Here is a 21,401-nt window from a genome sequence, read left to right as displayed (position 1 = left end):
CAAGTAAGCCTGGAAATAAATGCTTTTCTGGAAATATGTTATACTTGGTTATTTGAGATACTATGATGTCCTCATGGCTGCTAGCTTTAAATGGGCTTGGCTTTGTAATTGTGCCCGTACGTGCTTCCCTGCGCTTCTCTTCAGTCTTGTGTTAGGAAAACCCGTGTCACTTACAGGCTGCTTAGGTCTTTTTGGAGAAGCAGCAGTACATAGTAAAGGGCAGGATGTTTAAAAAAAAAAAGAAAAGGAACTTAAGAATGTCCTTGGAATTTTCCATCTTCAAACTAGTTAGACTTGGAATCCCCCTTCAGGAATAGTAGGAAAATGCCTTTTCTATTTGCTCAGTAAGAAAAGAACTCAGGGCTTATACTTTCAAGCTAGAGGACTTGAATTTGAAACTAGGTTCTGCCATCCAGGAAATGTGGGACACTGGCCAAGTTGCCTAACCACTCCTCTTCTGTAAATGAGAATAATGGCCTTAAGTATTTCATGAGCTTGTTATGAGGATTAGGGAGATAATTTAGCTAAATCTTTTTAAATAGGTAACTGTTTATAGTCATAATAGAAAATTGTATGCAGGATTTTTTTTTCAGCTTTCTGCCATTTTTATAAAAATATGTGCATTTTGTTTCCATATTTGTTTCTTCTTGTAGCTGAAAAGTAAAAGAATTTACAGTGGTATGATTAAAATCCCAATAAATAGGAGAGCCTGATCCCATTTTAGGTGTTTGTTTATATGCTTATAAAGTTCCAAGTTAAGGTTGAAATTGTTTGTAAATAAACAGGTAATGCAAATCTCTTCTGCCTACTAAATATTCTCAGCTTCTTAGTAGAAATACATAGGCTATAAATACATAGGCTATCAGTAGCATTTTAAGAATAAATTTTAAATTCAGTTTGCAAAGAACAACAGGAATCCAAGAGGGAAATGATCATGAAGAATGGAATTGAAGACACAAAAGCAAGCAGTGGCAACCAGAAAAGGAATCACTATACATGTATTATTATTATTATTATTATTTTTTTTACAGTTGAAAATCTTTGGGTTCTGGGGTTTGTCAGACATCTAAGAATCAGAGTTGGAATTGTAATGAAGAATTATAGTCCTGAAGAATGATAGTATACTTTTTAGAGAGAGGACTTAGAACAGTGGTCCCTGGTACATAGAAAGAGACATAGTATATTTGACTGAGATAAAAGTTGTGTTTACTTTGCAGATTTTTTCCCCTTGGAAAACTTTATTCAACACTACCTTTATGTATAGGATAAGTAGTTCTCAGTTATGGCCATGTGTTTTTAATTTGATTGAAGTTGGTGGGAGTAACAACATGTTTCTGTTTTTTGAACAATGTCTTTAAAATGGAACACCTTCTGAGGAAACTGAGGGGTCAGGAGAGAGGTTAGCAGTGACTAGTACTTAGTGATTGTGCAAAACCCAGGCACATGATGTATTCTTATTTGAGTACCTGTACCTATATTGTAATGTTTTAAAAAATCTTGTTTGAATTCCTTTTAGATGAGAAAAAGAAGGAAAGGAAGAGAGCTAGAGGCATCTCCCCGATTGTTTTTGATAGAAGTGGAAGCTCTGCATCAGAGTCATATGCAGGTATCCTCATTTTACTTTTATTTGTGATCATATCTGACTGATTCTAATGTAACTTGCTATAGAAAGTGTGGAGGCTGTAATTTAGTGTGAACTTGTTGATGTTCATTAGTATTGATTTTTGGCATGTTCAGTGTAATTATTCTAGAGGAAACTAAGCTTTTTCTTATTATTTTAATCCTGTTCTGTTACTGCTTAAGTGGAATTTCACTTTTTTTTTTCTTGGAAGATGATGATTCAGTGACTAGTTTTCTGAGTGGGAAACTGTTCAAATATACGTATTTTTAAAAAATCCAAACAACCCCAAAAATGAAACACTCGTACACATTGAGAAGTATTTTTTTTGTGTGTGTGGGTGCGCCAGGAAGAATAATTTGTCTTGAATGAGAACTTTATGTGACAAGACTGTAGAAATTTTGTCTTATCTCTATTAAAGCTCAATCTGAACAAATGTACTTTGGCTAAATACAGGTTCAGAAAAGAAGCATGAGAAATTATCATCTTCCGTTCGTGCTGTCCGAAAAGGTATCATTTAAATTTGAAATTGTTTTCATTGCATGCTGCATAAAGTCATTATTTTGCCTTATTAGTTCTCCATTAATGGTTGGTTTTGATGTAGTAATGTTCTGATATATTACATTTAAGAAAATCATTAATAAGGTAGCTTTACAAAGAGACAGCTCCATATTTACTTCCTAACTCCATATCTTTTAGAACAATAGCAAACGTTTCAGGGTATTTTGTGGTTTTGGACGCAGTGGATGGTATATATATATATTTAATAACATAATGGTCTATTAAAATGAATAATCTGGTAAAAGATATCTATAAAATTTGTAGCTGTTTTCATACTTCAATATGAATCTGATATATCGGAACATCACTAGGTTTAACTTCTTGCAGAGTGCTGGTGTCTTTTCTTAGCTTTGCTCTATTATGTGTTGTGGCTTAGCTTTCCAGATCGAATGGGTGATGATGAATTCTAAAAGTTTAGCTGGGTTGTGGAGGGCTAATTTCAGTACAGCTTACACATCTGTAATAATGGCCTCCAGTTAATCAGTTTGGATTTTATTTTATTTTTTTTTCCAGATCAAACCAGTAAACTCAAATATGTCCTACAGGATGCAAGATTTTTTCTCATAAAGAGTAACAACCATGAGAATGTGTCTCTTGCCAAAGCTAAGGTATTAGCATCAGTTCTGTTGAAACTATCCCAATCTTGAAAATTTTAAATGGGAAGGTAGACTTTGATTATCTTGAGTAGTGTACTCTGATTTTCATTAAAGCTTTAAAGATCCATAGTCTAGTTGCCATTTAGGGTCTGCTTTGTAGCTGGTTAGGCAACCTAATAGTAATTTGAGTGTTCTAAAGATAATTTTAGAAGTCAAAATATGTGATACTGAAGAATATGTTTTTTTATACTTTGTACCATAAAAGAGGTTTCTTTTGATTTTTATGTTTCTGTATTCAGTTGCTAACTTACTGTACTAACACTTCTTTAAATGTCTCTAATTAACCATTTTTTGTTTTATATTGATGCTGGTTTTACACCTTGAGATCTTGAGAAGAAATCATTCTTTTACGGAGAGTTTCTTTTATTTTAAGCAGTAACATCACTTGAATTTAGAAGAAAAAGAGTTAGCTTAAAGGCCCACCCAAGGATTTACAAAAATGATATGTCCCGTTGCTGTAGGATGTTGTAAGATACTAATTTTCTGTTTGTTTTTGCTACAAAAATACATCTGTTACACCATTTAAAATTTTTCTTTTCTTGGTTTAAGATGAGTCATTATAGCTTCTATTGATCTTTAGAAAGTCAATTTTTCTAACCATATTTTTTATCAATGTTCATATCTTAATATTTGTCACATTAATGATTACCCATCAAACTTTATAAATGGAAGCTATATGCCAAGTAGCTAGTAGTGGAAGCTTATTTTGTTCCTCTGCTAGAGTGAGTTTAGGCAGAAGTAATTAAGCACTTAGTATGAGTGAGATCATTTGTATGAGCAGATTGAACTGAATTAGAGCTTCCGCCTTACTTTACCATGCTGTTTCTTCTAATCATTTCACAAACAGGTAATAGATTAAAATGCTTTACAGATTAATAACTTTTTTCTGCCTCTATATACAACACATTTTCTCTTTAGTCAAACTATTAATGCATAAAAATTTGAACTTAAATAGAAAAAAAATTGCTAGGAACTGGACAGATTCTTCACTGATGGATTTAATAATACAGTATTTTAATTATTTTGGTTAAGCAGGTTTTTAAGGAGAAAAATGTACATATTATAACTCATCTTTAAACAACATGTATTTACCACAGTAAATAGTTGTGATATTACAATAATTGTAGGTGATTGTCTCTATTATGTAGGATTCTAGCCCATAAGATTTGATATCCTCCCCCACCCCAAGGTGTTTCTAGTTGCCTTAATGATTTTGTTAAGGTTGGGATTTTCTCCATATTTTTCCTGAGTTTTCAATAAATTGGTACATTATTTTGACAGTTGTTGAATAAGACCTTTCTTCATTATAGCTTACTTGAATTTAAAGTATAATGGTTATCAGTAGCCTTGGTCTTTTGCAAATACAATTGCAAAGATGAAAATTTGCATTAATTTCTGTCTGATCTTGTATCATTTGTGTAGGGTGTTTGGTCCACGCTGCCTGTAAATGAGAAGAAATTAAATGCTGCATTCAGATCCGCAAGGAGTGTTATATTAATATTTTCTGTCAGAGAGAGTGGAAAATTTCAAGGTAAGAATAAAAATAATTTGGCTATATAAAAATATCATTTAAATTAGCATCTATATTTTAATGTTGTGATTTGATTCCCTTAGGATTTGCAAGACTTTCTTCAGAATCGCATCATGGAGGATCTCCTATACATTGGGTGCTGCCAGCAGGAATGAATGCTAAAATGTTGGGAGGAGTTTTTAAAATTGACTGGATTTGCAGGTAAATTACACTTTAATGGAGATAATAAAATTTGCCCTTGTTTTAAATGGGGTAGTAGTTGGGAGTAATAACAAAACTCCACAGTTGTTTAGTTTTAATCTATTCTTTGTGATTATTATTCTTTTTTGGGCTTTGTTCGTAGGCTGATTTGGATGCAAAAAACTTTAGCAGTGTTAAAGTGAAAATACGTCGATATGTTTTGCTTGTCTTATTCACTGTCTTCATAAATACAGGATGTAAAGGGCAAAGGTTTATTTAGTTAAGAGCTTCATGTATTTCTTTTGTTCTCTATATTAGTAATACAATAAGTAATTAGTTTGTCATGAATCAGTTGCTTGAAATGTTACCTGGATCTGTATGATTTTAGTGATTTAATATGTCATTTAGTAACTGGAATAGGAAATTAGTAGTCACTCTTCAACTTGGCTAACATTTTGGAGGTGACGAATTAAGTTGTGAACAAGCGTTTCTTAAGGAAGTTAGCAAGTCATGTTTAGTTGGTATTACGGTGTTTTGAAGTTGATATAATTAAGATTAAATATGCTTATTAGAAAAATAGACTCGCTTTGAGCACTGGGTTATCACCACTATTTTTATGTTCTTACTGAATGATTGTGCGTTGTTAAAAAATGATTAAGGAAGTAAATTTAGATGATAAAAACTTTAACACTTCATGAAATGGTCAGTGTCCTGTGGAGAACTACAGAATGGGGCAGAAGGCAGGAAACTTTTACAGGATAAAGAATAAAGAACAAGAAAGAGCCAAATAGAAAATGGTTGGATAGGGCTATGTTGTCAACCTGTTTGGGATGAGAAAGCCCGAATTGAGGTGGCTTGGTGTTTGGGGGTTGGCAGACTGGATATACTGCATTTCTGGTCAAACTGAGCACTTAGAGGGATACAGAACTTAAATCTAAGCTTCAGCTTGCTGACATGGCACCTTGGGCACGAACAGTTACATCCTGGAAAGTTATTTTAACATAAAAAGGTAATAATTTGAGTGAGTTTTATATGACATGCATACATCTATTGCCTATAAAATTAATTTCAGTTAAAAAAAATTTACCCAAAACAGACCATATGTATTTTTTTTTTAAGTTAAAGTGAACTTAGGTGTTAGATTTTGATAGAAATGGAGGAATTGAATAAGAAAAAGAATGAAAAGTACCGTTCATGTTCTGGAAGGCCAACTAGCAGAAGGAAGAGCATGGAAACACAAACGGGCTGAGGAGGTGGGAAGGTGGGGGCTGTGTGAGTGGGGGAGAGGGACATACCTTTTTTTATGAAGCAGATAATAAAGAGAACAAAAGACAAAAATGAACAGTAATACTGGCCAGCCTAAGCAGTTAAATTTTTTATTTATGGGACAGTGAAGGACTCTGAAGTTACATGGGCAACAGTATAGTTAAAATTAGTGCATTAGGTTGATTGTTGGTGCTGTAGCAAAATGCTGTCTGCATGAAAATATATCATTATTCCTCATTCCATCAATAATTTCTATAGGGAAAAATTAGAAGCAATCTCTAAATTCTTCCATATAGAAAATCATTAAGTAAATTATGGTTTGTCACTTAAATGTAGTATGCAGAAGTAGTTATCTATGTAACAACATGGAAAAACATAACAAAGTGTGTATTATGTTGGAAGGCGGTGTTAGGGTAGTGAGACTGTAGGTGATACTCCCTTACTCCCAGGGTTTTTAAATATAAATTTATGCTTGTTTAGAAAGTAAGGTTGTAATTAAGTTACACTTAAATTATAATCAAAATTACAATATTTAAAAATCTGGAGGTACTTCATAGAGAAAACAGGGCGCTTACTATTTCTTAGCAGATAGACTGACTTATTTATTTATTTATTTATTTGGATAGCTATAACTGTAAAGGCCCAAGAAGTTTGTTAGTTTATGGTTTTATGATTAGAAATGTTGGTGTTACTGGAAATTATTTGGAAATGATGATGTCCTAGTATTAGGAGACAAAATAATTAACTTACTTTTAAACTTGTTGCAGCATATTTTGTTTTGACCGTAACTTGTTCTGTTAACCTTCATTTCCATATTTTTAATAAGGAAATTTGTGTATTTCAGAAGATGAGCTTAGTTTGTTCATATATTATTGTCTTCCTATTCTTCTTCATTGACTTATTGGCTATTTTACTAACTTGTTTGAAATGTGTACACCAACAGAAGAGGTACAAACCCAAAAGTGGATCCTACTAATGTTTTGTACAAAATTTTGGATAGTAAAGGTTCCTTATTGTATTTAAGTTTTAGGTTAACCTGGACTTTTTCTTTCTTTCTTTTTTTTTTTTTCTTTTTAAATTAGAGAGTGTATGAGTGGGAGGGGCAGGGAGAGAGGGGAAGAGAGAATCTTAAGTAGACTCTGCCCTAAGCCCAGAGGCCTGCAGGGGGCTTGATCTCACTACTCTAGAGGTCATGTCCTGATCTGAAACCAGGAGTAGTGCTTCACTGTGCCATCCCATGCTCCGAACAAATATTCTTTTATTATTATTATTTTTTAAGATTATTAATTTGAAAGAGGGAGCATGCACATATAAATGGGGAGGGGCAGCGGACAGGGAGAAGCAGACTCCTTGCTGAGCAGGGAGCCCAACGCCAGACTCATTCCTGGCACCCTGAGCCAAAGTCAGATGCTTAACCAACTGTGCCACCAAGGCACTTTCTGAAAAAATATTCTTAAGTAAAGTTACAACTTTAATTTTCTCTATATATAACTTTAATTTTGAGAATACTCAGCACTTAGTTCAAGGCTAGTTTTATAATACTTAAAAGAGTTCTGAGGGGTTTAGAATATTTATTACATTGGTATTTCCTTGGGGTAAGTCTTTTGTACTCTTAAGTTTTCATTATAAAATGACAATTACGTTTGACTCCGTTAAAACATCAAATGTTAAAGCTTTGTTGTCAGTAACAATAACTGCTATCAGTATTTTTCTTTTGAGATAGAATAGTTACGTTAGACTTATTTAAGTCCCCTTTGGATTTAATAATAATTAGACATAAGTTTCTTTGTGTGTGGCCCCAAGATTACTTGAATCAGTATCTGGTTGTTAAAAGGCCAAATCTTGAGACACACGCAAACTGATGAATTTCCTTTTTTGTTGTTGTTTTTAAAGATTTTATTTATTTATTTGACAGAGATATAACATGTAGGCAAAGAGAGAAGGGAAACAGGTTCCCCGCTGGGCAGAGAGCCCAATGAGGAGCTTGATCCCAGGCCCTGAGATTATGACCTGAACTGAAGCAGAGGCTTAACCCACTGAGCCACCCAGGTGCCCCTGAATTTCTTATGGCTTAGGTATTTTGTAGACAAACCATCACAACCAGATGGTGCATGTTAGCCATTAGGAGAGGAACCACAAAAAAATGACTTATTTAAGTTGTTAGTGGGAGTTAGTTTAAAATAAGGCTTTACAATATGAAATGTCATTCATCCAGAATTAAGTCTCCTGATGATATTTTATGGTCACTCCTTTAATGTCCATTCCAGATAACCCATTTTCTCTTTTAGAATTTTTCCATTACTCCTTTTAATTTTAATAATCTAACACTATCCAGTGTATAAGAATCTTTGTACAGTTGTATAGTCTTTTGTTAAATTGGCTTCCACTTAACCAAGCCTCTTAAATCGGTAAGTTACTTCCATGTTCGCTGGAGTACTCACAGTAAAGCTTAGGATGCTTATTCTATAGTTGTGATGACCATGGTCCTGCAGTTTCTCTTAATGTATTCTGAGTCTTGTTTTGCCTAGGGCCTCACAGTTCTTGGCAGATATCGTGGTAGAGATTAATTTGTCAACACAGAAAAGTGTCTCTAGAACCTGGCTAGTTAGAACCAGTGACCGAAGATTAATCCCAAATGGCTCAACCAGCTCAAACGTAATGGTTTTACTTTGGACCTTCCAGTATTCCATTGCTAATATTTAAATAACAATGATAACTTTGTGCAGTAGTAGTTCGTAATTTTCCTGTATTTTGGTGGCTTGTAGGTTATTTATTCCTTTCCTATAACTGATTTTTCAACTGGCAGTTTAGAGGAAAAATTTAAGAAAGTATTAAAGTTCAAAGAATTGTTAAAGTTTTTCCTCTGGATACTCTAGACTTTGGTATAGACTTGTTAGTGATAGTCTTTTTGTTCTCTTTAACCCCTGATAGCCTGAAAAGGTAAAAGAAAAAAAAAAGCATGTATGTAGGTATTTTGTATATGTGTACGTATACATTCCTGGACAACTCTTGATTTGTGAAGTAAAATGAATATCACACTAAGAATTCAAGAGTTTTATGACCATTTCCACTACTCATAGGCCACTTCCCCAGTATATGTTCACATCACCATCACCACAGAGCATGCCACCTTGTTACTTTGACTTTAGATAAACATTTCTTTTTTTCCCACGTTACAAAATTTGAGCATTCTTTATTCATTTTTAAGAAGATTTGTGTAAGATTAGAATAAATTGTTACGTAGCTTATCCTCTGAATCAGGTTACTTGTGTTTTTTCTTCTCTGTTATACCTTTGCACAAGCTCTCATTGCTTCAACTGGAACTCTTCCTTAGCTCCTAACATTTGGCTTTCTTGGGTCACTTTTCTTCTAGGAAGCATTTTTTTTTTTTTTTAAATTTTCTTTCTCTAAAATAGATATGGCCATCCATATTAAAAACAAAACTTGTCTCTTCTTTTTGTGGTACCCATTCTTTTTCCAAAATAATTTTGTGTGCTCATTCTTTTTTGATAATTCTGGAAGAAAATTTAGAAATGCAAGCAGCTCTTTTTTTTTTTTTTTTTTTAATAGGCTCCATGCCCAGCATGGACCCCAGTGTGGGACTTAAGCTCACAACCCTGAGATCTCAAGACCTGAGCTTGAGTTGGCTCCTTAACTGACTGAGCCAACCACCCAGGGAAAGCAGCTCTTCGTATTTTGCTTATCTTTGTTTGTCTTTGGGGTGAGCAGTTTCATGTGTATTGTAGATACAGTAAATAGTTCTTTAAAGTATTTAATTTGGCATTACTTCATGCACATATAAATAAAACTTATCAGATACTGTTAATTTGATTATTTCTTGACAGTTAACAGGTATTATATATAGTATTTGCATTCAGCATTGTGCTAGGTTGATAAAGAATATAAAAATATAGAATATCTTTTTTATGTTGGTGAGACCATTTTGCCTTGTGATACAGAGTTTAGAGCCAGGATTTAAAGTTAAGTAGATACTGTACCATAATGTAAGTGAAGGGCATAATTAATGTGTGCAGATAGATGAATTCATAAGTAAATACTCATATTATCAAGAGCCATTCCATGGATGGTAGGGAATATGGCCTTATTGAAAGGGGGAGAAATGGGGTGCCTGGGTATTTCAGTCAGTTAAGCATCTGCCTTTGGCTCAGGTCACGATCTCTGGGTCCTAGGATCCAGCATGAATCAGGCTTCCTTCTCAGCAGGGTGTCTGCTTCTCCCTCTCTTTCTCCTCCATCCCCACCCCCCCCCCCCCATCCCCGGTCATGCTCGAACTCTCTCTCAAATAAATAAAAGATTTATTTAAGGAAAGGGGGGTGACATTTGAATCTGGGAGAGCAGCGCTGGACCAAGGATGATGGGTACTATTTTTAATTTGGTATTAACTGTCTGATTAAGTTCAGCTCTTTGTTGATTAGATAATAAAAAATTTTTTTTGAGTACTCAGAAGCTAGAGATAATGAAACATTTTATATATTGCTTTGCAATATATATGAAATGTAGGTAGTGATACTCTTGTTTCTAAGCTGAGGAACCCGGGCTCAGAGAGAAGTTAAGGGAGAGCTGGAATTTAAACCTAAACTGTCTGAGTTTCTGAGCTCATGTTCTTAAATACAGTATTTACTTTTTTTTGAGGACACCGGAATGTGGCAAGAACACATCTCTAAAGAGAAAGAGGCTCTCTGGAGAATAAGTGGTCTTAGTCTAAGTGATTCTTTAAATTTCAGTCACATTTAAATCAAGATTAATTGCTGAAGTATAGTATATGGTCCCTAAAAGTTTCTGCAAAAGAATATAATTGACATTACTTTGTATTTAGGCGTGAATTACCCTTCACTAAGTCAGCTCATCTCACCAATCCTTGGAATGAACATAAACCAGTAAAGATTGGACGTGATGGACAGGTTTGTTGTTTTAATTGATTATTTAAAACATACACTTAATCAGTCCTTTTAGATATTTTTATTGAAGGACATTTCTAAGCCATTTTTGAAATAATTCATGTGATAGATTAAGGGAGAATATTTGGAATTCATGATTACTGTGATTTTGACCTCCATGAATGTTGAAAGACAGGCATCTTTATATGGTATTTTCATTAAATACCAGTTGAAACCCTTTTGAAGAGAAATTCTTGTCCTGATTTTTAATTTTTTTCATTATATTATTATTATATTTTGTATAATTTTTGAAATGCCATTAGAACATCTTCATTGAAGTTTTCTGACTAGAAGGAAGCTGTATGAAAAGTATGTGTACCTAGGTTTTCAAGTCTACAAATGAAATTAAAAGTGGTGGTTTAAAATAAACCAAAATCTTTGACTCCTAGGTTCTACTCATAGTAGAATATGTTTCTATTCATAGTTTCTACACGTAACTTTGACAAGAAGTAGTCTGCTTTCATTGCTCATAAATGAACTGTTGGTAGTTGAAAATAAAAATTCATTTTAAAAAGTCCATTCATTAGTATCTCTTTGTAGTTAATATTTTAGTGTAGGTAGCAGTTCTTAGTTATCAAAGTTGTTGGCACACACTAACATGTTTTTCCTCCACTGTGTTAAGGTAGATAACCCTGTCCTGATATTTTTGTATTTTGCACAAAGAGATATTCCTTTGTTTGTAGAGGACAATTATCACAGAGTTTTAAGCAACTGCATAGGTATATTAAACTTTGGAGATTCTACAGTTTTAGTTTTTACCCTTATATAAGTACATGGAACACTTTAGAAAGGTGTTTTTTTGTTTGTTTGTTTGCCCCCCCCCCCCCCCCCCCCAAAAAAAAAAACCTTTGAAGGAAGTTTTTGGAATCCTGTATGGTCATCAGCCTTGAGAAGGAAGTCTCCAAGTCAGTCTATTTTTGTTCTTGTCCTTCAGGAAAATACAAGTCTATTGAAAGTTTCTTCTGTTTTCTTTTTGTAAATTCCTACTTTCCTATTCTAGGAAATTGAACTTGAATGTGGAACCCAGCTTTGTCTTCTATTTCCCCCCGATGAAAGTATTGACTTGTATCAGGTCATTCATAAAATGCGTCACAAGAGAAGAATGCATTCTCAGCCCCGATCAAGAGGACGTCCATCCCGTCGAGAACCAGTCCGGGATGTGGGAAGGTTAGAAACGTTCTTTGGACTGATAATAGGCACATGTATCAGAATAACATGATGGAGGAATGTGATTCGTCAAAAGTTTGTCCTGCGGTAAAGAAGAAAGAGAAAATCCTCAAATCAAGCTGCATGGACTAGTTTGTGGCTTCATTGAGGATTTCACATGGTCACCTTGGTCTCAGTCATTTTTCAAGAGGAAAATGGGGATCTTTCCTTATGCAGAAAAAATTATTTGCTAAAGAGTGATAACCAGTTTAAATTAGATAATATTCTGATTATACAATGTATACAATTGAAATGAGGTAGGCCTTTGTTGCTCAGAACAGGCTAGAAAGGAGGAAGAGGAGGAAGTCTTTATTTGCAAAAATTGTTAATATTTTGTAAAAAGCCTTTTCTTTCAGGTGTGTCTCTGGATAAGCCTTATCAGATATGGGACTTTTATAAAGGATCACTAATGGTTTTTCAGAAGATGACGCCTCATTTAGAGGATAAAATGTTTTAAGTTATTTTGATATTCAAGAGGAGCATTATTGGGACTGTTTCAGATTTTACCATCGTGATGTGTTAACCCCATTGCCAAATATTCTCTAACATGTACCCAGTGAATTCACACATCTTGCTGAGCTTCTGAAAACAATAGGTTCTTTCCAAAGGGGATCAAGTGGCCCTGGGAGACCCGGCAACAAACCGAAAAGAAGGGCTGTTGCTGTGTCTGTTTACAACTTTCCAGATGCTGGCAGTACCTGTGGACTTAAAGTGTTTTTTAGAGGATCGCCATGGTTATTGATCACTACTTTATGAACTAAGCAGCATTTTCCAGGAAAAGGGGGTTTAACTTGTTACAGAATTGGAGAAGTCTTTGCAAAGGACTGGTTTAAGCCCTTCCACCCAGCACCTTTCCCTGTGTAGATTTGCATACAGCTAAACCTAAAATATTCTGCTAAAGACTGTTGGATGTATGGTTGATGGGATGAAACGTTTGGTTAAGTTTCCTTTTGGTGGAAACATCCTGTGGTAGGTACAGATAATCCAACAAGAGTCCCCATTTCTTTGAGCTTAAAAAGGACACTGTCGAGTAGGTAGGAGGAAACCTGGCAGAGCCCCCTTATTTTTGGCCTTAAAGGACTGAACACCAAGATGTCTTTTGAAGTTTTAAGCTAAGAGGTTTCCAGTGCAATACAATATATACAAGTGAAGTTTTTACCTCAGTTTTGCAATGGACTGCAAACTATACTTATTACACCACTACACCTTCTCTCAAGCCTGCCAGGGCCTCCATATATGTATGTGGCTTACAGCTTACAGTCAGTAGTTGGACTACTGTATGAACTGTTACTATCATGTTTTATACCGGTCGTAAATGCACTCCCCAAACTACAGGAAAGCGGTATGTTTATTTTTTAAACCAGCTTTTAATTTTCTTAGTATTATTTATTGTAGATGCAACTGTTTTTATTTTGTTGGGGGGTTTGGGGTTACTGCACTTTGCAGTTTGAGTGAACTTGTGTTGGAAAAGTTAATGAAAGCAGTTGATAAAGAAGTAGCTGGAAAACTAGCGATGCCAGGTTATTATAGAATTTTTATTTGGCATTAAAGGGTAAAATATTTATTACCAGAAAACTTGGAATTTTCATTTTTATTTTGTGTAGTTCTTTATCAAATGCTAAATAAAATGAAGTGTATTTATGATGTATTACATTAACCCTTGAGATTTATGGGAGACCATAAAGAGCAGCCCTCTGTAGACAGTAAAATTTCATCTTCTAAAGAATATATTTTGAAATTGTTTTATGAACTCTGTTAAAACTGCCCCAGCTTTATTTTAAGGCATTGTCTCTAGAAAAAATTCCCTTAATTCTAAATGTTATTAACTAGAAATTAGTTTTTCAAAGTATTAAGATTTTTAAAACTTTCCTGTAAAGTCACTATAAGTATCAGATTTTCTGTATGATCATGTGAAAAGCATAATTTTGTGCAAAGCAAAAAGAAATAAGAATTCTTTATTTTGTTTAGACTTCTAAAATAATACTAATAATTTTGAATATATAGATTTTAGAGTTACCTGTTGTGTGTAATGATGATAGTTTTTTTTTTTTTATTTCCTTGCTTTTTCACCTGAATGGAGACTTTATTTGGGAAAGTATTTTGTTAAACTGGATATTTACATTAGTTTGAGGGCCGCTCATTTACTTTTGTTTAAAATACTAAAATTTGATTTCATGTTTTGAACAGTCTATTTCCAAGTTTCTCATCATAGTAGGAGGATTATAGAGAATATTTGTTTCCAACAATACATTCAAGAATTGATTTATAATAATTAGAGGAATTAAAATTTAGAAATTTTAAAATTTGTTAGCTAGAAATTAGCATGTTATTTTAAAGAAAATAATGGGCTTTTCTTTGTACTTCTGTCAGAAACTCTTGCATTGCTGTTTGTTGTCCCAGCAGTTTTTGGTTTAATTTCTAATGTGTCTAATTTGTGTAGGCGTCGACCAGAAGATTATGATATTCATAACAGCAGAAAGAAACCAAGGATTGACTATGCCCCTGAGTTTCACCAGAGACCAGGTTAATATTTTATAATCCTGCAGATATTTGACTTAAAATTATGAAACAACAACAACAACAACAACAAAAACATTTATTACAATTCTGTAGTTCTAAAAGTGAGAAAACTTTAGGACATGACTACTTAAGCCATAGGAGATTATCAATAGCTGTCACTTAAATTCTATTTTGTGAAGGCTACCTAATCTATTTTAGTATGACTCATTATCATAATCTGTTAATTACCCAATGTTGCTAATTTATAATTATTTCACGAGTGGAAACTGCACAAATGTTTTAACATTAAAAGTGGTTAGGGAAAGCAGTGATTTTACACTTTATTCTTTTTATTTCCTGTTATACTTAGTATCTTATGTGGTAAATAGCTTTAATTAGACACTGAAGTTATATTTTTCTAAATAAAAATCTTTTAACATCATGTTTTTAGAGAGGAATGAGAAGTACTTGTTTTGTAATCTACACAGCAGCTTTTCAGCTAGTCGTTCCCTTACCAGAGTTAAAAAAGGTGAACCGTATTTAAGAGAAGATACTTATTTAATAACAGTAATACACATAAAAATTAGGCAATTTGAAAATTGGTATTAGCATTATAGCATTTTTACATAACCAGTGGCTTGATAAACCTCATTCTTACCCAAAATGGGATATTCTGGAGAGTGAAATTAGTTTTTCCACAGTAACATGGCCACGCAAATGTTTTCACATTTTAATTTGCTGAGTCTTTACTAAAGGAGGGGAGAAAGAATATTTCTTTTTTTCATTAAGGTTCTTCACTTAAAATGTATAATTTCATTTTTGTGACTTTTGCAGTTCTGTTTTTCTCCCCCTTAAGTTTGCATTTTTTTAAAACTATCTGGTTGACTTAGCAAAACTTGTGTATACCTAAGATGGAAGGTAAACATTTGTTTTAAGGAAGTCCTGTTACAGTGTCCTCAAAGATAATTCCTCTGCCCTTACTTTCCTTATGGTGCAGAATGAAGAAATTTTCTATCTAGCGAGAATTGGGGTGTGGATTTAGAAGATTCATATGAAAACCTCTCTAGCAGTTTTTAATTCTGTGATATCAGTAAGTTATTTAGTTACTTCCTAGATTATCATGTAATCTGAGAAGAAAATCTGAAAATGGAATAATACAATAATAGCATCACTTAATAGCATCACTGTATTTCATGGGAAGAGTTGAAATGAGTGGTAAGGAAGGTTTAATTATAATGCCATAATGAAAAATATAAATTTGATTTACTAAAATGCTTGATGTTTGAACAGGGTATTTAAAGGATCCACGATACCAGGAAGTAGACAGGTAAGTTGGGTTCACTCTTGCTTAGTTCTAAATTACATTCTTGGAACTAGTTTATGAATTACCTGAATTTAGTTTCACAAATCTTATTCCCAACAGACGATTTTCAGGAGTTCGCCGAGATGTGTTTTTAAATGGAGTAAGTATTTTATTTTATGTATTTAATGTTCGTAAAACCAGGATCTGATTTACTTTTTAGCTCTGGATGTAATTTTTATTATTGACTTTAATATTTTTCATTTTAGTCCTACAATGATTATGTGAGGGAATTTCATAACATGGGACCACCACCGCCTTGGCAAGGAATGGTTTGTATTCTTTTTCTGCAAATTATTTAATTTCATTCACAGTTCCATATATTTTGAACGCTTATTTGAAATGTGGTTGTTACAGTTACCCATTAAGAGACTTAAAATATATATCTTCAGTGATAAAGAGTTGGGGGACTATTTTTAAAACTCAAGATTAATAATGATTTGTGTTGTTTCAAGTTTATTAAGTGTTATGGTTTTTTATTGTAGTGGTTAGTATTGCAAACTGCCTGGGTTCAAATGTTTTCCCTTCTCAACTCAGTGACCTTGGACAAGTATCATAATATGTTTCTTAGTTGTTCTTATCTGTAAAACTCAGTGAGCATTTGTTCATTCTTTGGCTCATCGAATATTTAGTGTTCATTCTGTGCAAGGCACTCTGCTTTAGGCTGCGTTAGTGAATGAAACGGATAATGTGTCTGTATGGTTTGAAATTTAATGAATATCAGTGTTGACCTCATGGGAGTGTAGAGAAGATAATTTACAAAATACATGTAAAGTTTAGCATAGTGTTTTTGATCTCAATACTCAGTAAATTCTTCCTATAAAAATAAGAAAGAACCCCTGCGGTCTTTACACTTTCATACCCCTAGGTGGCGCAGTCGATTAGGCGTCTGATTGTTGGCTTCTGCTCAGATGGTGGTCTCTATCTAGGTCATGGATCTAGCCCCGTGTCAGGCTACATGCTCAGCATGGAGTCTGCTTGGGATTCTCTCCCCCTCTGCCCCTCCTACTTTTGCTCTGTTTCTAAAATAAATAAATCTTTAAAAAAAAAAATAAGGTTAATTAAATCCTGTGCATAATTTTTTTTCCTGTGCACAATTTTTAGTTTTTCTTCTTTCTGTAAGAAAACTGAATCTTCTTAGAGTATCTTTGAAGGTATTGAGGATAGCTAAAACATTAGTTCCTGAGAAATAAAAAATTGGGGAATGTAAGTAGTTCTTATTGTTTATGTTTTTTTTTCCTTTTTTTTTTTTTCTTTAAATGCTGCCTGTAATATGGCCTCTTCATCTGACTTACTTCACTTAAGGTACTGTATGCAGATAGATGAATTGCTTTCCTTTAGATTCTGGGAAATTTAAAAAATTTTTAAAAAGAATATTATCTTGATGCTAACTAGGAAAGTAATCTTTGATTTGCCCTTAACTCATTTTATAATGGCATTTAAAAATTTAGTAGGTCCTGGAGGTTTTGTTTTTTTTTTAAGGGTAGATGTTTGATTAGTGGTTAAGATGATTGATTCTAGAGCTGGATGCCAGATGTCCCAACTCCACCTTTTTACTAGCAGTGATTTTAAGCAAGTTACTTAACCAGTTGCTTAGTTTCCTTTTTTTGTAACTAGAATAACCAACACCTATCTCATTGGGTTGATGCAAGAATTAAATAAGATGTTTAAAGTGCTTAGGACAGTGCCTAGCTTAGTGTAAGCACTGTATACTGATTTGTTTTGTTCTGTTCGTATTTAAATGATATGTTATGAAAGTGTAAGCATGTTAAATCTTAATAGATGTATAATTAGTTTGTTACATGTTTTCAGCAAGCACATAAAGAGGGTATTTTGAAGAACCTTAATGTCAAAGTAAATGGATCATACAGATTATTAAATTGTTTGGGATTGGTAGTTTGTATAGGGAAATTCTAAGAATGGTTTATTTGCAAGGATATTTGGTAGATGTTTATGGAAGTGGTTTTCTTTTTTTAGGCTCCTTATCCTGGAATGGAACAGCCTCCACATCATCCTTACTATCAGCACCATGCTCCGCCTCCTCAGGCTCATCCCCCTTACTCAGGCCATCACCCAGTACCACATGAAGCAAGATACAGAGATAAGCGAGTAGTAAGTGCATGAGAAAGCTCAAGTTGAGGGAACAACTTTGAATTCTGCTGATAATTTAAATGGTTGCTAGATTATGTTGAGTGGTAGACTGTTTCATATTCTTACTGACTGCTGTTTTAAAGTAATTCACAACTTTTTTTTTTAAATTCTTTTTTTACAACTTTTAATTAAAAATGGGTAATCCCTTTGGATTATTTGAATAGACTATTTCTTTTCACTGATCAAGGAGACGGCTCAAGTTGTGGCTACTTTTCTTTGTAACTCTTGGTTAATATCAGAGATAACATATAGTAGGATGTTTTCTTTCGTACAGGAGTCTTCAATTATAACTAATTATTACTGCCAATAAGTATTTCTAAGCTTTCTGTATATGTGGACTCCATTTTCACAGGATAGATGTTTGTATATTAAGTTAGTTAATAGGTTATCTCTAGTCTCATTTAGTTACTTGTTTCTCTGCCAAATTTTGTTGGTTCACCTCGTCTGATTCTTAAGATGATGCTAACAAATGACAGATGTTAAGAGAGGCAGATGAGTAATTGTCCTTTACTAATTATTGGTTCTAATAATTTAGTATGGTTGATTTGGAAAGTTTTTTTGATCAAAACGGTGAATTAAAGCAATCTCTAGTTAGAGATGTCTGGGTTTTCATTAGACTAGTTAGATAGAGGTTGTTAATTAAGTGATTAATACCCATTTTTTTCCCCCTAATAGTACTTGTGTCTTTTAAAACTGAAATTATCTCCTTGTACTTTTTATTGCAGTTCCTTTGTGTATAAATTTGATAGTCTTAGAAAGGTAGTTTGGTTGTTAAGGTGTGATCTACAGTCTGGAAATCCCCAGCCTCCTCCCTGCCACCATACGTGACGTGATGAATTTTTTGGCAGGGCCAAATAAACATTCTTTATCTTCCCACTTTGTTGAAGAGCATGCATATTTGAGAGTAGGCCAGAGTAGCCCAGCCTACCTTTGAGATACTTTTATTTATTTTCTTATTCTCATAAAGATACTGATTCTTCAAAATTAAATCATTATGATCTTTAATATTCAGTGAAGCAATTTGAGAATCCTAATTGACTAACAGACTTACTTTTCAGTCACACAGGAAGAGATACATAGTCTCTATATGATAAAATCTTAGTTGTCTAGATGGGTTGTGGTGTTTTTAAAAATGCCTTTTATAAATGATTACATAATTTTCAAAATAGGGATTTTTCCTATGATTCTTTTGTGAAAGGATACTTGCCCTTTTTATTTAATTTTTTGGTTAGTGTATGTATTTTATACTAATATTCATGTATTCATTGTAAGAGGTAAGGTGGAATTGTGTTTTTGAACCTTATATTCTGAATATTTGAGATGACTTGAAAAAAGACCGAGTTTAGTAAGTAATAGTGAGTTGAGAATAAGAGTAGAAAGCCAGAGCAGGGATCAAGCTTACAGGTAGCCATAGTGACAACTTGGACCTCACTTAGACAGTTGCTCATCTTACCCTCTCTCGTCGTCCTCAGCCTTTTATGTATTATTAGATCTGCGTGGAGTAGTCTTTGCAATCTTACTAAAGTACTTATTTTCTTAAAATTATGTCCTATTTCAAAAGTTGTCATTAGCATTGCTTCAGTTTGAAAGAATATCTGGAATATAAGAATTCCTGATTTTACCATAAGAGGGCAGAGTTGGTTCAGGTTAGTTTGTAGAATTAAAGAAGGGGAAAAAGAGTTCACCTATTGCAGAAAAACATTGATGATAATCAGCATAGTTGGCTTCAGGCTTGTATCCATGTTGGCTGATAGTCATCTCTAGATAATTACTTTGGCCTAAATCTTATTAAAAAGATTGGATGGAAAAGTCATTGAAGTTATAGAGCAGACTGCACGAATTGAGTTCCAATAGATTTGAATAATTTCTGTTGTAGGTTTCTAGTAAGACATCAAAATCCTTTTCTAAGCAGTGTCAAAATTGCCTTTTGTGAGTTAAGGCATTAGTACAGTTTTCTAGACATTTTCTCTATCGTACAGTAATTATAATATAGGGACTCATAAGTGCCTTTTTTTTTTTTTAAACATACCTAACCAATTTTTTAACCTTTTCTAGCATGATTATGACATGAGGGTGGATGATTTCCTTCGGCGCACACAAGCGGTTGTCAGTGGTCGGAGAAGTAGACCCCGTGAAAGAGATCGCGAGCGTGAGCGAGACCGCCCTAGAGATAATAGAAGAGACAGAGAACGAGATAGAGGACGTGATAGAGAAAGAGAAAGAGAGCGATTATGTGACCGGGACAGAGACCGAGGGGAGAGAGGTCGATATAGAAGATAATGCGCTTTTGGAAGCACTGATTGTTTAAAGATAAAGAAAAATCTTGTGTTTTTTTTTTTTTTTTTTTAATTTTGTGTGTGTTTACAAGTAGTAAATTTATTTTCAGCGGTCTACTTAAAGTTCATTGTGTAGAAGGGATTATTATATCCCTCTTTGTTCCAAGCATGCAGTATAATAAGAACTGGAAAAACTCAAATCCTCCAAAAATGCACAGTTGACAGTTTGAGTTGACACTTTTATTGGAGCAGAATGGAACAGTCCAAGAATGTAGATATTGATTCATTCTCCGTAAATGTTCATCTGCTTATAGTATGTTCATCCTAGAGTTATTTTGTTTATTTGTTTTCTTTTTTTCGGATCTTGATTGATGACTGCCATGATATTTTGCTTTGATGTGTTTCTAAATGTAGTTGCACACGGTTCAGTAAAAATGCTGCTATCAAGTATGCAAATATTGAAGTATGATGGGTTGACAGTATGGCAGTGTTGTAGCAGCCTCTTTGTTTCTCCCTTTCCCTCTTTTTTTTATCTTAAAAAGTCACTTTTTATTTTTCTTCAGTCTTCAATGATGAGAGCAATATTAAGAAGACATTGCTATCTAATTTTTAATCTTTTTAAATAAAAAATTCCTATGTTCAGTAGCATGGTTGATGCTGTCGTTTAGCCTTCCCCTCCAAACTGTATCCATTGGCTTGGAATGTTCACAACTTGCGTGTGTGGCAGCAGAAGATAATTCCCATATTCTACATTGCTACTGTTTTGTATAAAATAAATTGGTAAAGATTGACACTTATCTGTTGTACTTCTTTCTTGTCTGGATGCAAGTTTGTTTTCTTACGCATTCGTGGACACAAAATAACGCTTTGTTTTAGGAACTGTAGGAACCCTGGTTGCTCTTCACCTTTTTTTTGCCTAGTTTAGCAGAAGTGATTGACCTAGGCCAGTTATGTTAAAAGCTTAGTTCTGTTTCTAATGTAAGAACTAATGGTACTTGCTGGGATTATGTTGATATTTGGTTAAGTATTTATTCTTCTAACATTCTTGGATCTACTCTGGTGACAGGATTATTTCCTTATTTCAGGCTTTCTGTTTTCATCTTTGATAAGTGAACAACTTTAAAGATGTTTTTCTATCT

General features: G+C 33.7%; 1 protein-coding gene across 5 annotated transcripts in view; it reads left to right on the top strand.

Moving 5' to 3' along the window:
* YTHDC1 (YTH N6-methyladenosine RNA binding protein C1) overlaps positions 1 to 21,059 on the top strand; it is a 35,834-nt gene extending 14,775 nt beyond the window's left edge. For 2 of the 5 annotated variants that reach the window (XM_059160091.1, XM_059160055.1), the window contains exons 5-17: positions 1,517 to 1,606; positions 2,075 to 2,128; positions 2,693 to 2,787; positions 4,258 to 4,366; positions 4,450 to 4,567; positions 10,650 to 10,734; positions 11,771 to 11,937; positions 14,417 to 14,499; positions 15,766 to 15,802; positions 15,875 to 15,938; positions 16,045 to 16,107; positions 17,813 to 17,947; positions 20,042 to 21,059. In XM_059160091.1, coding sequence (XP_059016074.1) covers positions 1,517 to 1,606; positions 2,075 to 2,128; positions 2,693 to 2,787; positions 4,258 to 4,366; positions 4,450 to 4,567; positions 10,650 to 10,734; positions 11,771 to 11,937; positions 14,417 to 14,499; positions 15,766 to 15,802; positions 15,875 to 15,938; positions 16,045 to 16,107; positions 17,813 to 17,947; positions 20,042 to 20,266 — 1,325 coding nt within the window. In that variant the 3' untranslated portion in view covers positions 20,267 to 21,059. The remainder of the gene's footprint in view (positions 1 to 1,516; positions 1,607 to 2,074; positions 2,129 to 2,692; positions 2,788 to 4,257; positions 4,367 to 4,449; positions 4,568 to 10,649; positions 10,735 to 11,770; positions 11,938 to 14,416; positions 14,500 to 15,765; positions 15,803 to 15,874; positions 15,939 to 16,044; positions 16,108 to 17,812; positions 17,948 to 20,041) is intronic. The other 3 variants (XM_059160064.1, XM_059160081.1, XM_059160072.1) reach the window with 3 other exon arrangements.
* Positions 21,060 to 21,401: the final 342 nt, after the last annotated feature.

This window comes from Mustela lutreola, chromosome 1 (genome assembly GCF_030435805.1).
Source record: "Mustela lutreola isolate mMusLut2 chromosome 1, mMusLut2.pri, whole genome shotgun sequence".
Taxonomy (NCBI): Eukaryota; Metazoa; Chordata; class Mammalia; order Carnivora; family Mustelidae; genus Mustela; species Mustela lutreola.
This window is presented reverse-complemented; position numbering and strand designations above follow the sequence as displayed.